This window comes from Leptosomus discolor, chromosome 2 (genome assembly GCF_034619465.1).
Source record: "Leptosomus discolor isolate bLepDis1 chromosome 2, bLepDis1.hap2, whole genome shotgun sequence".
In the NCBI taxonomy this organism is placed as follows: domain Eukaryota; kingdom Metazoa; phylum Chordata; class Aves; order Leptosomiformes; family Leptosomidae; genus Leptosomus; species Leptosomus discolor.
In genome coordinates, this window is record NC_141392.1 from 107,654,056 (window position 1) to 107,667,896 (window position 13,841).

At 44.1% G+C, this 13,841-nt stretch overlaps 1 protein-coding gene across 1 annotated transcript; it reads right to left on the reverse strand.

The window, feature by feature from the left end:
* Positions 1–2,524: 2,524 nt before the first annotated feature.
* Positions 2,525–11,400, reverse strand: RNASEH1 (ribonuclease H1). The gene is made up of 8 exons (XM_086461554.1): positions 11,275–11,400; positions 11,054–11,181; positions 10,344–10,538; positions 9,654–9,753; positions 9,131–9,185; positions 7,918–8,002; positions 5,147–5,271; positions 2,525–2,991 (listed from the first exon to the last, which is right to left on the reverse strand). Exons 1-8 carry the CDS (start codon positions 11,382–11,384, stop codon positions 2,905–2,907), a joined length of 885 nt encoding a protein of 294 aa, XP_086317680.1. The 5' UTR covers positions 11,385–11,400; the 3' UTR covers positions 2,525–2,904.
* Positions 11,401–13,841: the final 2,441 nt, after the last annotated feature.

Below are 13,841 nucleotides of genomic sequence, written 5' to 3' on the forward strand. Positions count from 1 at the left end.
CCCGCCGCCGCCGGGCTCCGCGCTGGGCCAGGCCGGGCTGGGCGGGTACGGCCCGCCCCGGCGGGGCTGGAAGGGCCGGGGCAGGGAGCGGGAGCGGCCCCGCACTGCCGGCCTACGGGGAGAGCCTTAAGGGGGCAGGATTTGCAACTCGAAACGCGCCCAAGAGGGCGCACCGCGGGGCACGCACCGCCGTGGCTGTAGCGTATCGCTTCAGGCACAAGGGCACAGGCGGCGAGAGGCCTCCCCGAACGAGACCCGCTCGGGCAGGGGCTCCTCGCCCGCACCAGCCCTCCGGGTATCCACTGGGCACAGCGCACGTCCCCCCTGCCTTCAGCAGCAACTGTGCTTACATCTTCTCTGCCCTGCCGGTGACGCTCCGACCGAATTTACCTCGGAGACCTGCACTGCAACTCCACAATGCGGAGAAACAAAAAAATAAATTAGGGGGGAAAAAACCCCAAATCCAAACAACCAGGAAGGAAGAGTAGCAAGACATGCTGCCCAGAAGGCCTGCGTTGTCTCCTTCCATGGAGATACTCACACTGGGAGCAACCTGCTGTGGGTGACCTGCTTCAGCTGAGGTGGATGAGACACACTGCAGCGGTCCCCTCCCGCTCCACGTTCTGTGACTCTTATGTGGTTCTATACGGTGAATGAACCAACAGACAGCTAAACACAATATAAGGGTGGAGAAACAACTGAAAAAGAAACAATCCCTCTTTAAACCTTTGGGGTGGTGTTTTGTTTGTTTGTTGTTTTGGTGGTTTTTTTTTTGCTCCCCCAAAAGGGCAGTTTTATACTTACCAAAATGTCTTGTCTAAACCACTGTTTCTCAGATTCTTAGAGGTGTTACCAGATCTCTGTAATGTATAGCATTCATGTGTAAGCAGTACTGGTCATTGATTCTGGATAAAATTTAATTGCAAGTCCTATAACATTACAGGTCAGCAGGTCCAGTGCTGGTACTGACCACATCTTTAGAAACACAGACAAATCCAGCCAGGTCAGAGCCTCTCCCCAGCCATGGCTGCTAAATGACAACACCCTCTGAACGTTTCAGTTCCCTGAAAAGAATTACTTGGAAGAGCCAACACCCTCTGTGGGTCCTCAAGCCCCTCTGAAGTTCTGTTGAGAAGTATTATTTGCTTTCCATCCTTTAACCAGCCTTAATCTTGTTACTTTCCTCTCAGCTTTCTTTTGTCCCGAATTTCCAGAGTAAGAATGATAAACGTTGGTATCAAATTAACATAAGGCTCTTTCCTATTAGATTGCCTATTATAACCTACCTATTAGGTTCGGGTAGTAACAGTTGCTTAAATTCTCTATTACACTGATGTTATGACTTGCCCACCATTACCTACACTTTTCCCCTCCCCCCCAAAGGTGCTACCTCAAAAAATACAGATTTCCACCCAGTAAACAGGAACTACATGTTTAACTAGAGATGCAGGACAGGCAGATTATCGGATGCCACCTTTCAGTACACTGTCACACTTTCCTGCCTCAACTAAAGATCTGATCAGGGACGATGTGGGGGTTTTTTCCTTCAAACCAAACTTCTAAAATAAACAGATGGATAATTGTGTGCATATATACAAAAGCAGCAGAGGGGAAAATCAAATCAGTGCACTTCCATACCCCTAGATGAGCTTTACGGTGAGAACAAACAAAAAAGCCTCACTCATCTATTAACTAATACCTGCCCAGTTTCCTCATTCTGTCACAATTCATGTGAGACTGAACACGTAAGAGCTCGTACTCAGTAAAGATACTACAATGCACGAGAACACCCAGAGATCGAGCTTCTGCAGCTCCACCATTCTGTACAGCACCTAACACCACAAAATAAATTTAGTGACTTCTAGCTGAGGCCTCACCATTCCATAGTATGAAGGTACCTTATAAAAAAGTTGACAAAGATAACAAACCCTGTTTGGTCTTCCCATATACATGCATAGAAACTAAAACCATGTTGATTACTGGTAATTACTCTCTAATTCAAGTGCACATTAGCCATTCCATTAATCTCATCACTGACTGGAAAAAATTAAGTCAAACACTTGATGTCCGGAAGATCTGGAGAAGCTGATCATCTTTTAGTTCCATTTCAGATAAAATGGCCAATTATTATCTTTGGGACAAACTGAAGAGGAACTAACAATGCTAATGAGAACCAGTATGTATAAAAAAAATTACTTAATGGAAACAGGAAGCCAGAAACAAGCTTCAACACCAAGTAGCCTGAGAGCAGTAAAAATTCATTGTTCGAGTTTCCCTGTGACCTGGCTTTTAGTTTGTTCACGCTACCTTGCAAAGTGACATTACAGAGATCTACAGATGCTCCAACTGGTGATACAGTGAGACACAGGTACGTGTGACAAGCCCATCTGTAGAGCAGTTACTGCTAGAACCAGAATGCCAAAGCATATTAATGAACATCCGTCAGGTCACTGACCTCTTACCAAACGAACCAAGCCCAAAGTCCCCCCACCCCCAACTATTTTGGGCTGTTAATGTATACCTCTGTACAAAAATAATTAATTTATTTCACTAAGAGGAAAATACAGTACACTTAGGATAAAGATTTAATCTTACTTCTTCAGAAGTCTGTCTTTAAGGTGAATTCAGAAGTCTACAAGACAGCTAAAAACACCGACCGCGGCCCTTCAGAAAGATGGGGAAAAAGCAAGCACTCTCATTAACTAAGCATTGCCTCGGTTGTACAACGCACGCTACAGAAGATGGTGTGGGGTTTTTCTCCCCAGAAGCCAGTATATGTTTAACACTTCGGGCCAGAAAGAAGCACGGTTCAAAGTTCAACTCTGAAACAATGACAGCAGTTCAAGCTGTCACTGTGGTATCAGTCCTTTTCCTCCCACTGCAACAGTCTCTAGTCCCAGCACGTCATGACTTTTGTTTACTAGCTCCTTCTCGTGCTAGTCTATCAGCTTCTTCATTTCCTTGGAAGCCAGCGTGACCAGGAATATGCATCTGTTAGGACAAAAGTACAGGAGCATTAGATATGCAAGGAATCAGGAAAAAAGTACATACATGAAATCTGATCACGCAACACCCTTTCATTCACAGCACAGTAGCCCCTCCTCAGAGGGTCTCTCCTCACATTTAGTCCTTATGTGTTCTTCCCAGGAATGTTCCTCTGGAAAAGTCTTGCCAAATGGTGCAAATCACCTTTATGGGAAGTAGTGAACTGGATAAAGGACCACCTAACCTAGCCCTTAAGAAATGCAGAAGACAGCTCCAACTTCAAATTCCCACTTTCAGAGAAGAGAAAAAAACCTATCTGCATTCCGTGCTTAAACCAAGTTCACCTTTTCCCAGAAAGCCACAGACCTCTGTGCCCCTAACAGCATCGATGGTTACAGCACTCACTTTGTATACAGAAACAGAGTATGAAAAGAATCTCTCAGTTTTCACATGTCTTAACCATCCATCCTTCAATTAGGGACAGAAAACACTTTCAACCCATCTTTAAGCCCACCCTTGTCGGAAGTAAGGATGGAGGAAGGAGAAGAAAATGAAGCTTGCATTTGACAGGATCTGAGAGGGGACAAGCACAAAGTGTGTGCGAGATGGCACTGGGTTCACATGGCAAGGTTTTGGTACAGGGTGGGGGACTGCAGGGGTGACCTCTATGAGAAGACACCAGGGGCTGCCCCTGCATCAGAGAGAAATGGTTCCAGCCGGCTCCAAAAGGGATGCACGGTAGGACACAATTAGCCCATCAGCAAAGCTGGTGGCTCCTCTGTGGTAGGATACTTAAGAGAGGGTAAAAACGCTGCACAGCAGCCAGAGAGGAGTGAGAATATGCGAGAGGAACATTTCTGCAGACACCAAGGTCGGTGAAGGAGGGGGGGAGGAGGTGCTCCAGGCACCAGAGCAGCGATTCCCCTGTGGCCTGTGATGAAGACCATGGTGAGGCAGGCTGCCCCCCTGCAGCCCATGGAGGTTAATGGTGGAGCAGATACCCACCTGCAGCCCCTGGAGGACCCCACACCTCAGCAGGCAGATTACTGTAATAAAATGTATGCATACGTTGCTCCTCCTGAAATAAAAATCTTCCCAAATGTAAGAGATTCAGGTGCAAGAAGTATGCATAAAGCACACTTCTTTCTATTTTATTATGTAAAATACGCTAAGGATAGTTTGCGTCTTAGTTTTAAATTTTCACACTTTCTTCTCCTCAATAGACAGTAAGAGTAGTTACATCGTCAGCCTTTAAATTGGAGTTGCCAACTCTGGAACACAGAACGACATGAACGAAAGAGTACCTGCGACAGACTGCCCATAGAAAAAGGGCACATTAAAGATCTACATCATCCTGTTTTCTATAGAGTAAAGACAGAAGCCCAATAAATATGCCATTAGCAGCCGTGAAGTCAAAGGTGCAGAGATTTATTTCTAGAATCAGTAGTCTTACACAACAATTAAGAGTAAAATTTAGAAGGAGGGGAGGGAAGATAGCCCTTACAATGTTTAACACTGTCGTCATAGGTTACAGAGAACTACATTTTACCAGGAACACCTGTATAGAAGTTGGTTTACTTCTTTATTGGAGAAGGAAAGAATTTAAAACTTAAAAGTGGGTACTTTAAAACCTTTCTGTGCCCCACTTCCTTGGGAAAAACACAGTTAAGGTACAGAAAGAAAACTACAGTTAGTTTATTTGGGGTTATACTCTCAGTTTTCCCATTTTAAACACATTCATGTGACTGAGTTACCCCAACAAACCAGCATCTTAAAAGAGTTCTGAAAAACAAATCCAGAAATTCAGCTACGACTTAGAAAGGCACAGCTATGTTTTAAGCTTAGATTTCCAGGAACAGAACTTTCATCTGCTATCAGTACTAACCAAATAAAAATAATTATTGCAGGCATTTTCTAAGTAGTAACGACAGACAGAAAACAAATATAAACATGCATTTTCATAAATGAAGTACTGGTTTCAAGAGCCTAGGACATGCTGCTTATTTGCTTTAAATAAAACAAGCAGCTTCCCTGTGTTTATGGTTTTACTTATGGATGTACAATATTATGGTCTATAAAACTCTTAGTTATGGTCATACTTTTAAGTTTTTAGAAGCAGCGTGTTTCAGATACCATTAACCGTAAGAAGCGAGGTGCTTACCCACTGAATTTCTATGTCTTTTGATAGATTATCAAGTCTTTCAAAATCTTCTTTATTTATTACACTTCCTCCTGAACTTGTTCTCCAGCCATTTGTTTTCCAGTTGTCAACCCAACTCGTAATACCTACGCAAAGGGAGCATCACCATAAAAACGCTATTAAAGAAGCCAGCAAGGATCAAGATGGAGCAAACTGCCTTTTAACAAGACATGAACTCCATACAAAGTCTCAGGCAAAGACACCAGAGACAGAAGATATTCCTGTTTGCTTATTTACTGCTGTCTTTCAGGACTGTATTTTTCCATTATTACTTGAATTACCCAACCATATTTTCCCAAACAGATAATTTAAAGACTATAATCTTACATACGCATTACACACAAAATTATGACATGAACCTCAATAAACTGAAGCCAATGATTTGCTTGATGGTACAGTAAGCTAGAGCAAATCTATGGCTTTATTTGTTTTGAGAAACCGAGGAGACCCACGTGCATAGAGGAAAAACCAATGGCCACCTGCCTTACAGCTTCTGCACACTAAACAGAATCCTTCAGAGAAGGACCACGTAAGCAGATTTCTTACAGAACAAGATTTAACATTCTGGCCCTTCCTTGCTGGCCAGAAAATTTACTATATTGCTTCTTAAATAAAGACTATTTTTTAAAAAAAAAAAAAAAACACAACAATCTTTGCTGCTCTTGATAACATTACGACATCCTTACTGCTTTCATGACAAACAGACCTGAACCAAATAGAGAATCACCAATCTTGTACACAAAACCTCCTAAAACCCAAACCAAACCACACCCATTTGTACTTAAGTGCAAGCCTTCTCCGGTAATTTAAAAAAATAACTCCTAGACATATTTACAAAATAACTTTGATTAAACAGGTGTGGAACCTGCACCTCACTGAAACAAAATGCAAGAACAAACTGCAAACACAACCGAAGAGACCAAGACATCACACCTAAAGATTCTTTTCCTCCCTCATACTTACGTCTCACACCTAAGTTTAACAGCAATTTTAGCAACACAACTTTGCTTCCTTCATAACAGCAGTTTCACAGACAAGATGCTATAGGCTTTTCTCCCACAAAGCAAAGATGTTTCTTTGCTCCTTAATGCTTCAAACAACTTGCTTGTTGCAACAAATTATGCACTTAGATTCTATTTATCAACATGCAACACCCAGCCCTGAAGGGCAGACTCTCCCTTTTACTCTTCCCTTTTTCAAAATACTTCTAGCAGAGACTAAAAAAACCCCACACTAACTAGAAACAACAACACAAAAAAACACCCCTCACACACATTCTGCTTCTACGGGAAATGCTACACCTAAATCTTCCGGGGAAAATAAGCTACACGAATGAGAACTTTATGAGATGATCCTTAGGGAGAAGCAATGGAAAATTCTTTTAAGTTGTTTCTTAACATTTACTGTCCCTTCCTCAACTTACAAACTAGAATCAGCAGGACAGAGCACAAGTCCTTGACACTTTCCACTTCTGGGCAGAACCTCTTTCATGCACATGCAAGCTAATGGAATTTGAAACAAGCAGCAAGTGACAGCTCCAGCAACAACTTCCATGACTACCAGTCACTTGTTCCTACTCAGTAGCTTTCCGTCCTTTCCAGGGTGTTCCTACTCAAGGTGACAGAGTTTTTCAAGGTAAATTTTGCTTTACTTCTAAAAATGAGCTGCCTGAAAAAGGAAAAAAAATTATGCTGCTCTTTCATACACCTCCACCTTCAGAAATCATGGGGGCCTTCTGGAAAGCAGAGTAACTTATTTGGAGGAAAAGATATACAGATTTCTTTTGCTTTACTAATAACAAGCAATAGAACAGATAATTACTTTCAGTATTAGCACTCAAGTATAGGAAGTTACACCAAGAACAAGATATTCATTTTCCCCTCTCCCCTCCTCCCCACAAAAACCCCTGTGTGAAAGCACAGCATTTAATTCTTGATCAAAAGGTGCAATAAGTTTTTGTTTAATGTTATTCAAAAAAAAAAAAAACCCAACTCCAAAGTGATCTGAGGACAGCAAATGCATGCACTCCCTTTGTAAAAATGCAAAATACAAAGAAAAAAATAATTTGGAACTGCATAAGTATCATGGGAGTAAAATCCAAAGAACTCGCGGAAAGAGGAAGAAGTTTTATTCAAAGATTAAGTCGTACGGGTTGCGTCATACGGTATTTATCGGGATTAAAACTAAATTTTCCAAATCTTTGGATGAAGGTGAAACTTTAAATATATTCTGAACAGGAATCATGTCTGGCTAGTCTTCTAAAGTAGCATGAACGCTTGGGAAGTGTCGTCTACATGTAAAAAGCAAGGAAACTTGAACGTACCTCACACGATAAGACAGCCTCCCCAGTCCAAGCGAAACAAAACAAAAAACCTACAGGGTTACCACACCAACTTCCAAGTACTTTCCTGAGTACATCCTTAACAGAGTATACGAGAACAACTTATTTTCTTGACTTTGTCTAGAATGAATACCTTAAGACAAAAATCCTGTAGTTACATTAAAGGCTGACAGAAGTAACAGGCATTTTGTCTCTACTTGTATTTCACGCAGTTAGCAGCTGATCCCTGTAATACTCTGAAGCTTTTCCCCAAGTAGTCGTGAGTACTGGAATAAGTTACACCTTCCCTTCCTTATATTCCTCTCCCCAGGACTCAGTATGTTCTGTGGGCCTTATGAAATAGCGTGCAGTGTGTCTTTAAGAATCAGGAAAACCAAAGTCATTAACTTACCATTAATAGTGAACTTGCTATCAGTGTAGATAATGAGTTTCTTGATGTTTTGACTCTTTGCTTGCTCTATTGCTTTGCAGGCTGCCTTCAGAACATTTCAACAGAATCACAGTTCAGAATAGGATTTTGAACACACGCACAGTACCTGATGCTAACACAGAACTACAAAGAATATTACTGTAATCTCTCCATCAACGAGTATCAACACGCTTTAGAGCAAAGGTTCCCAAAATTATGCATGCAGACAACTACTTAACGAATCAAACAGGGAGCCACTTAAGTTTCACTGGCAAAAAAATCCAAAACATTCTGATGTTCAACTCTGTATTGAAGGAGTAGCTCTGTGCACAATTTTCTATCAAAGCCTCTATCAACTGCACACCAAGTTTTAGGCATTTTCTCCGTAACTTTGAGGGGAGATTCATACAGTTCCAACAGTCTGGAACCCCTAAAAGGTTGGGGTGGGGGTTTTTTTGGGGGGTGGTGGTGGGGTGGTGTTTGTTACAGGGTTTTTTTGTTTGTTTGTATTTTTTTCATGCTATGAAATATAATAAATGAGAGAGAAGTGGCTGGGTCTGAATGTAGAGCTGAAAAGCCCTTTAGCAACAAGTTTGACCCCTGCCACACCACCACCACCTCTGCTTGTCCCTCACCAAAATGAGCTTCCTGTAGCTTTTAACAAGACCAATTCCTCATCTCCAAACATACAGCACAGCAGCAGTACCAGAATTAAGGTGTGGTGAGAAGGGAAGACTAAATCTGCTGTTGCCAGCCAAAGTTTATTTCTGAAGTAACAGAAGTTACTCCTGAGAGCCTAGAATTGTTTGTTACATTTATCTAAGAAATACGATACTCTGATGTGATGACAGTAAGAAGCTGATTCTCTTCTTAACCACTACTCGGCAGCCCTCGCCCCAAGGTCTGAGATACACACATTAAAAATGCAAAGGATACCATACAGATTTGAGAACCAGGCTTTCCTGAAGCAAGGCTGTTTTAAATAGCTGTGCTTAGCCTGATGATATTTGGGAATTCTCAAGGTGAATTAACCTCGTTCAAAACCAATAAAGATCAATAAAATGCGAAGAAAGAGATTTGTTTCGAGTCATAACTCCTGATATTTTGTGTACTCCCATCACAGCTCCATAACTGGTTACTGAAGGCCAGAGTGTGGTCTAACATGCAGAAGCATTTTAGGACATTTACTACTTACATGTATTTCTGCTCTTTGATTAGTCTGCCGTCCAGGAAGTCTTTCACTGGTATTTCTGTGTCCAAGGAATGAATAGCAGATTAGTTACCCCAAATATGCAGAAGAGTGTATAATGACTACATACAGAAAAACAAATACCACAGAGCTAATTTTCTTTTTACAAAGAAGGACAAAGAGACATTCTAGTTCTAACTTCCACCTGCATAGTGCAACCTGCATATTTGGACCTGCCATTAATATGCAATTACATTTGTTGTCTTCTGTGCAGGCCTACACCTACTTTAAAAACTTTCTGCATCACTTGAATCATAGCTTCAGCCCCCCAAAATATTTTTTTCCCCACATTCTTACCTCCCAGAGCAGCTTTCTCTTTTCCCCTCAGTAACCCACTTGTCTCATAGCACTGCCATTTTAAGTCTCAACAGTAGGATTTCATATTCAAAAAGAGGCTGGTATAGTAAATCGCACACAAAATAAATGGTAATATATATTAAAAAAAAATAAAATCTATCCAGCTACTTACAAAGGGTGGCCTGGTCCCCAGTAGACACCTATTCCAGCACGTGCCCTATTACGTCCATTACCTGAGCAACAACCATCTGTATAAACAACCGCAAAGTCACCTACAAAAGAGTTACCAAAAGCAGAAGTTCAAGCACTCCTTCAAGGACACTGACTCTTTAAGCAAAGAGAAACGTCTGCCAGCAGATTAATCCCCAAAACTTCCCTCCCCAGAGAGCCCTTCAAAAAGTCAACCTCAGAACCACATAAATTAGTAATGCAGAACACCCGAAGTCTCACTGCCACTTCACACCCTCACTGGTGTCAAGCTGGTCAGCCTCAAGAAGCACCTCTGCCCTAAGTTCCATATTCTCACTACAGTTCCTGCCTTCTTCACTCAACTTTAAAACTTCCCAGCTACACCTGTATATTTAAATATAGACTGTAATCCAGACACATGTATAATTACATCTATGATGATCAGATTGAGCTGTATGTTGATACCAGTTAACACCAATTAAAATTACACTGAAAGCCAACGTGAACAAATATATTACGGCTCAGATTTCCGTTTTTTAAAGAAAAAAATGCTTCGCTAGGCCTGATGCTGCCATACAGTAACCTCCCTCAAAGCTTCCTAATCATTACACTTGTTACTTATGAAAGACTGCAAAGAACTGGAAAGAATTACAGGAATGATGAAAGACCTCACCCATATATGAAAATTTATCTTCACTAACTGTTGGCGCTGAGTATACTTCATCATGCTTTACACGCTTTGCAATGCGTTCTTCATTTGCAGGCTGTTCATATGGCCTTTTGCATGTATTGCAACACAAGACACTTATTTCTGGTTCCTCTCTCTGGCTACCATTTTCCTGCGTTACAGCCGGAGGACCATGTGCCCCTTCCAAAAAAAAAAAAAGTTTCAAATTTAATTTGAAACGACTGCTTCTAAAGACAACAGTTATCATCACCTATTAGCAATGCTAGTCTGTTAAATGTCACTATCCCAAACTAATATAGGAAACTATTACAGTATATACGAGGCATTCTTGGTCCTAGATCAAGCCGAACAGGAGACACACACGTAACGGCTCTCAAACCGGGCACGGTGCAAGCAACGCTCTCCAAGCACCGACAGAAATACTTCCACGGCACTGACAGCCCCCAGCGCTGTGTCCGGAGGGCAAGGCCACCGCTGCGCTCCCCACCACGCCGTGCCGCCTGCTACGCGACGCCCACCAGAGGATAAACGGAGGCTGCTGCCCACGTCCACCAGCAGCCACACTGTTTACACCGACGCCACCCAGAAGCCAGGCGCGCTGTGCCGGTGCGCGGCCTCCCTCCCTCCCTCCCTCCCTCCCTCCCCACCCCCTGTTCCCCTCCAGCCCGGGCGGAGGCGAGGCGGGGACGCGCTACCTGCCGGCTCGGGCTGCTGCTGCTGCTCCGGGAGGCCAGAGCGCACGAAGGCCCAGGCCTCCTTCTCAGTGGCGAACTTCTTGAAGCTGGCGGAGGGGAACTTGTTCACCTGCTCCTGACACTCCGCCCTGCAACACAGCGGGCGGGGGTGAGGCGGGGGTGAGGCGGCCCGGGGCCGGCCCAGCGGCGGCCCCCCGCGCTGCCCCGGCCGCGGCCCTTACCAGGTGCGGTAGACGCCCGCCCGCCGGCCCTTGCGCACCGCGTAGAACATGCTGTCGCCCTTAGAGACAAAACAGGAGTGACTGAGCACCGCCACCAGCCACCGCAACATGGCGCAGCCCCGCCGCCATCCGCGCGACCGCCCCGCGCCCCCTCACCCACCACGCCCCGCCGCCGCCGCTGCCCCTGCGACCCCCCCTCCTGCGCATGCGTGGCGGCCGGCGGGTCAACGGAAGCGAGGCCGCGCCGAGGGCTTCCCTACGGGCCGCGAGAGAGGCCAAACGTACTGGAAGGCCCGGGTTTGGGTATTTGGTGATGGTTCTGTTCCCCCTCCCCCCCCCCTTGTACTTTTAAAGCCGTCTAAACCAGCTTTTGTTGGGGGAGGCACGAGCTGGGTGGGATGACAGCCGTTCACACAAATGCCTCCTTCTCACAGCCCCCATTGCTAGAAGCCAGATGGAACCTCACAAGTGCCCTCAGCGAAGTTCTCCCCCGCCAACCCAAATAATAGCCCTGGTCCCGGGATCAGCTCCAGCAGCCTCTTGGTGCCTAACGAGTCACCAACACCAATGGTGCACCAGCCGGGCGCGAATGTATCCTCCAGCCCGCCGCGTAGTCCCCGCCTGCCCTCCTCGGCTTGACAGGTGCCTGAGGAAGGACTGTCACTGAAAGATGGCACAGGCATCAACATACCTCCTACATCCAAAAGTACACCTAGAGCTGAAGAAGGCCATTAAACTGGTTCCCATCCTGCTATTTAAATCCTGGGCTCCTTGTAAGTGGTTCCAGCTGAGCCCTGTACCGTGATGGCCTCAGAAGTAACGAAAGCCACCTTGCCCAAGAGGGGTGAAGTTCGAACTGTTGCCAGCTGCAACCTGCTGTCACATATCCCTGTGTTGGGAGCATCACATACTTAGAGATCAAAGCCAGGAGGTCTGGGTATGTGACCGATTCAGTGCCTCAACTGAGCTTCTGATGAGACCAAAGTACAGAAGACAGGGTCACAGGCATGACTGTCTCGAGAAACAGCCCAACATATGAATGCTGCAGCGTTTTCAGCCGCTGGATTTCCCTTGTAGCCCTAATATGGATGTGTTGCGGCAAAGCCAACAGCAAGATGGCAGAACTGTAGAGCGTTTTATTCAGATTTACAAGGGTGGCCTAGCAAAATGCCAAGAATGTGAGACATTGACGTTAATTTTGCCCTTCATTGCAAAAAACAGCAAATGGGTTCAACATTATTGTGCGTATCAGTTGGATGACACTTCTCTTAAAAAAACAAACAAACAAACACTAAAACCCAAGAGGTTATACGTTTGACAGGCCTTGGTGGAACACGGAAAAAATTCTGTAGATTTGTATCAGAATATAACTACTGCATTTTTCTTGCTTCTTTCAAAATATTCATAAGACTTCATATTACTCTTATTCACAAAATGCTTACATCTGATTTTCTCAGATCCAGATTATTTACATTAATTATCTCCATAAGGGTTTCCACTGAGACTCCTGGGCTTCTCACTGCTTCCTGCATGTGAAATTTTTATTTTACTGCTCTTGGTTAGCTTTTCTTTTAATGATGGTTTTCTATTGCAGATGGATTTCTTATTCCTTACAGGTTTACACATTTATATTACTCGTAGTCTACTTTGGGCAACACATACTAAAGGAGCAATGAGCAGTAAGTGATGGGGAAAGAAAAGACCTTCTGTTACACTCATTAATTCTCTGGTTGAACAGATTCATACATCCAATTTACATGCAAAGACTGAACAGTAACTTTCCTGCTGTCATGACCAACATGCAGAGCTCAGATTCAAACCGAAAAAAAAAAAAAAATAAAAGATTTTTGACTCCACTGAGTACCATACACATTACTTTCATTGCTTTTTCTCCCAGTTGGTAAAACCGAGGCTGCACATGATCAGCGCGCCCTGCCTTTACCGCTGCATCTCTGCTGATGATGCTTCCTTGCTGTTGTTCTGCAGTGGCAGGAGAGATGGATTCCTTTCCTCACGTGATAGTTGGCATTTTTACTAGTGGCATTTCGCACCGCCAGGCTAAGCGATACCCATGCTTGCTTCATGGTACTTGCTCTCTGGTTGCTGTAGCACTAGTGGATTTGTGAGGTTTTTCAGTCAGCCCGGGACAGAGAGGACATTTCGGGCTCTGTAACTCACAGTTTTGCGAAGTGAGTGTGAAGACTCACCAAGAAGCGAACCACTTAGTCCCCACCTGCAAAGCTGAAGGGGCCAGTCACAAAAGCTCTCCTCATCTGAATACAGAATAATGTAAAAATACACGTGGATATGACTTTGTCATGGAGGCACCCACACAACAAGAAGAACAGTCACTCAAACACCCCTACAGACCTGAGCAAACTGCAAGCACAGATGCCAGGCACAGGCACTCACAAACCAGACAGAGCAACTGCTTCAAAAATGGAGATTTATCCCAGCTAAAGATAGACAGCACTCCTACAGACAAAAATAAGGTTCAGATGTCAGTCAGGAATATATCACTACACAGCTGTCTTAAGAATTCCTGAATTGTTCAAACAGACCTGTTT

What these genes read in the sequence shown, in the direction of transcription:
- RNASEH1 (XM_086461554.1), bottom strand. Translation starts at nt 11,384, where the DNA reads ATGTTGCGGTGGCTGGTGGCGGTGCTCAGTCACTCCTGTTTTGTCTCT. An exon ending in GCAGCAGCCCGAGCCGGCAG is followed by an intron (nt 10,539 to 11,053) that starts GTAGCGCGTCCC and finishes TTTTTTTGGAAG; the next exon opens with GGGCACATGGTCCTCCGGCT. An exon ending in ATCAAAGAGCAGAAATACAT is followed by an intron (nt 8,003 to 9,130) that starts GTAAGTAGTAAA and finishes AATGTTCTGAAG; the next exon opens with GCAGCCTGCAAAGCAATAGA.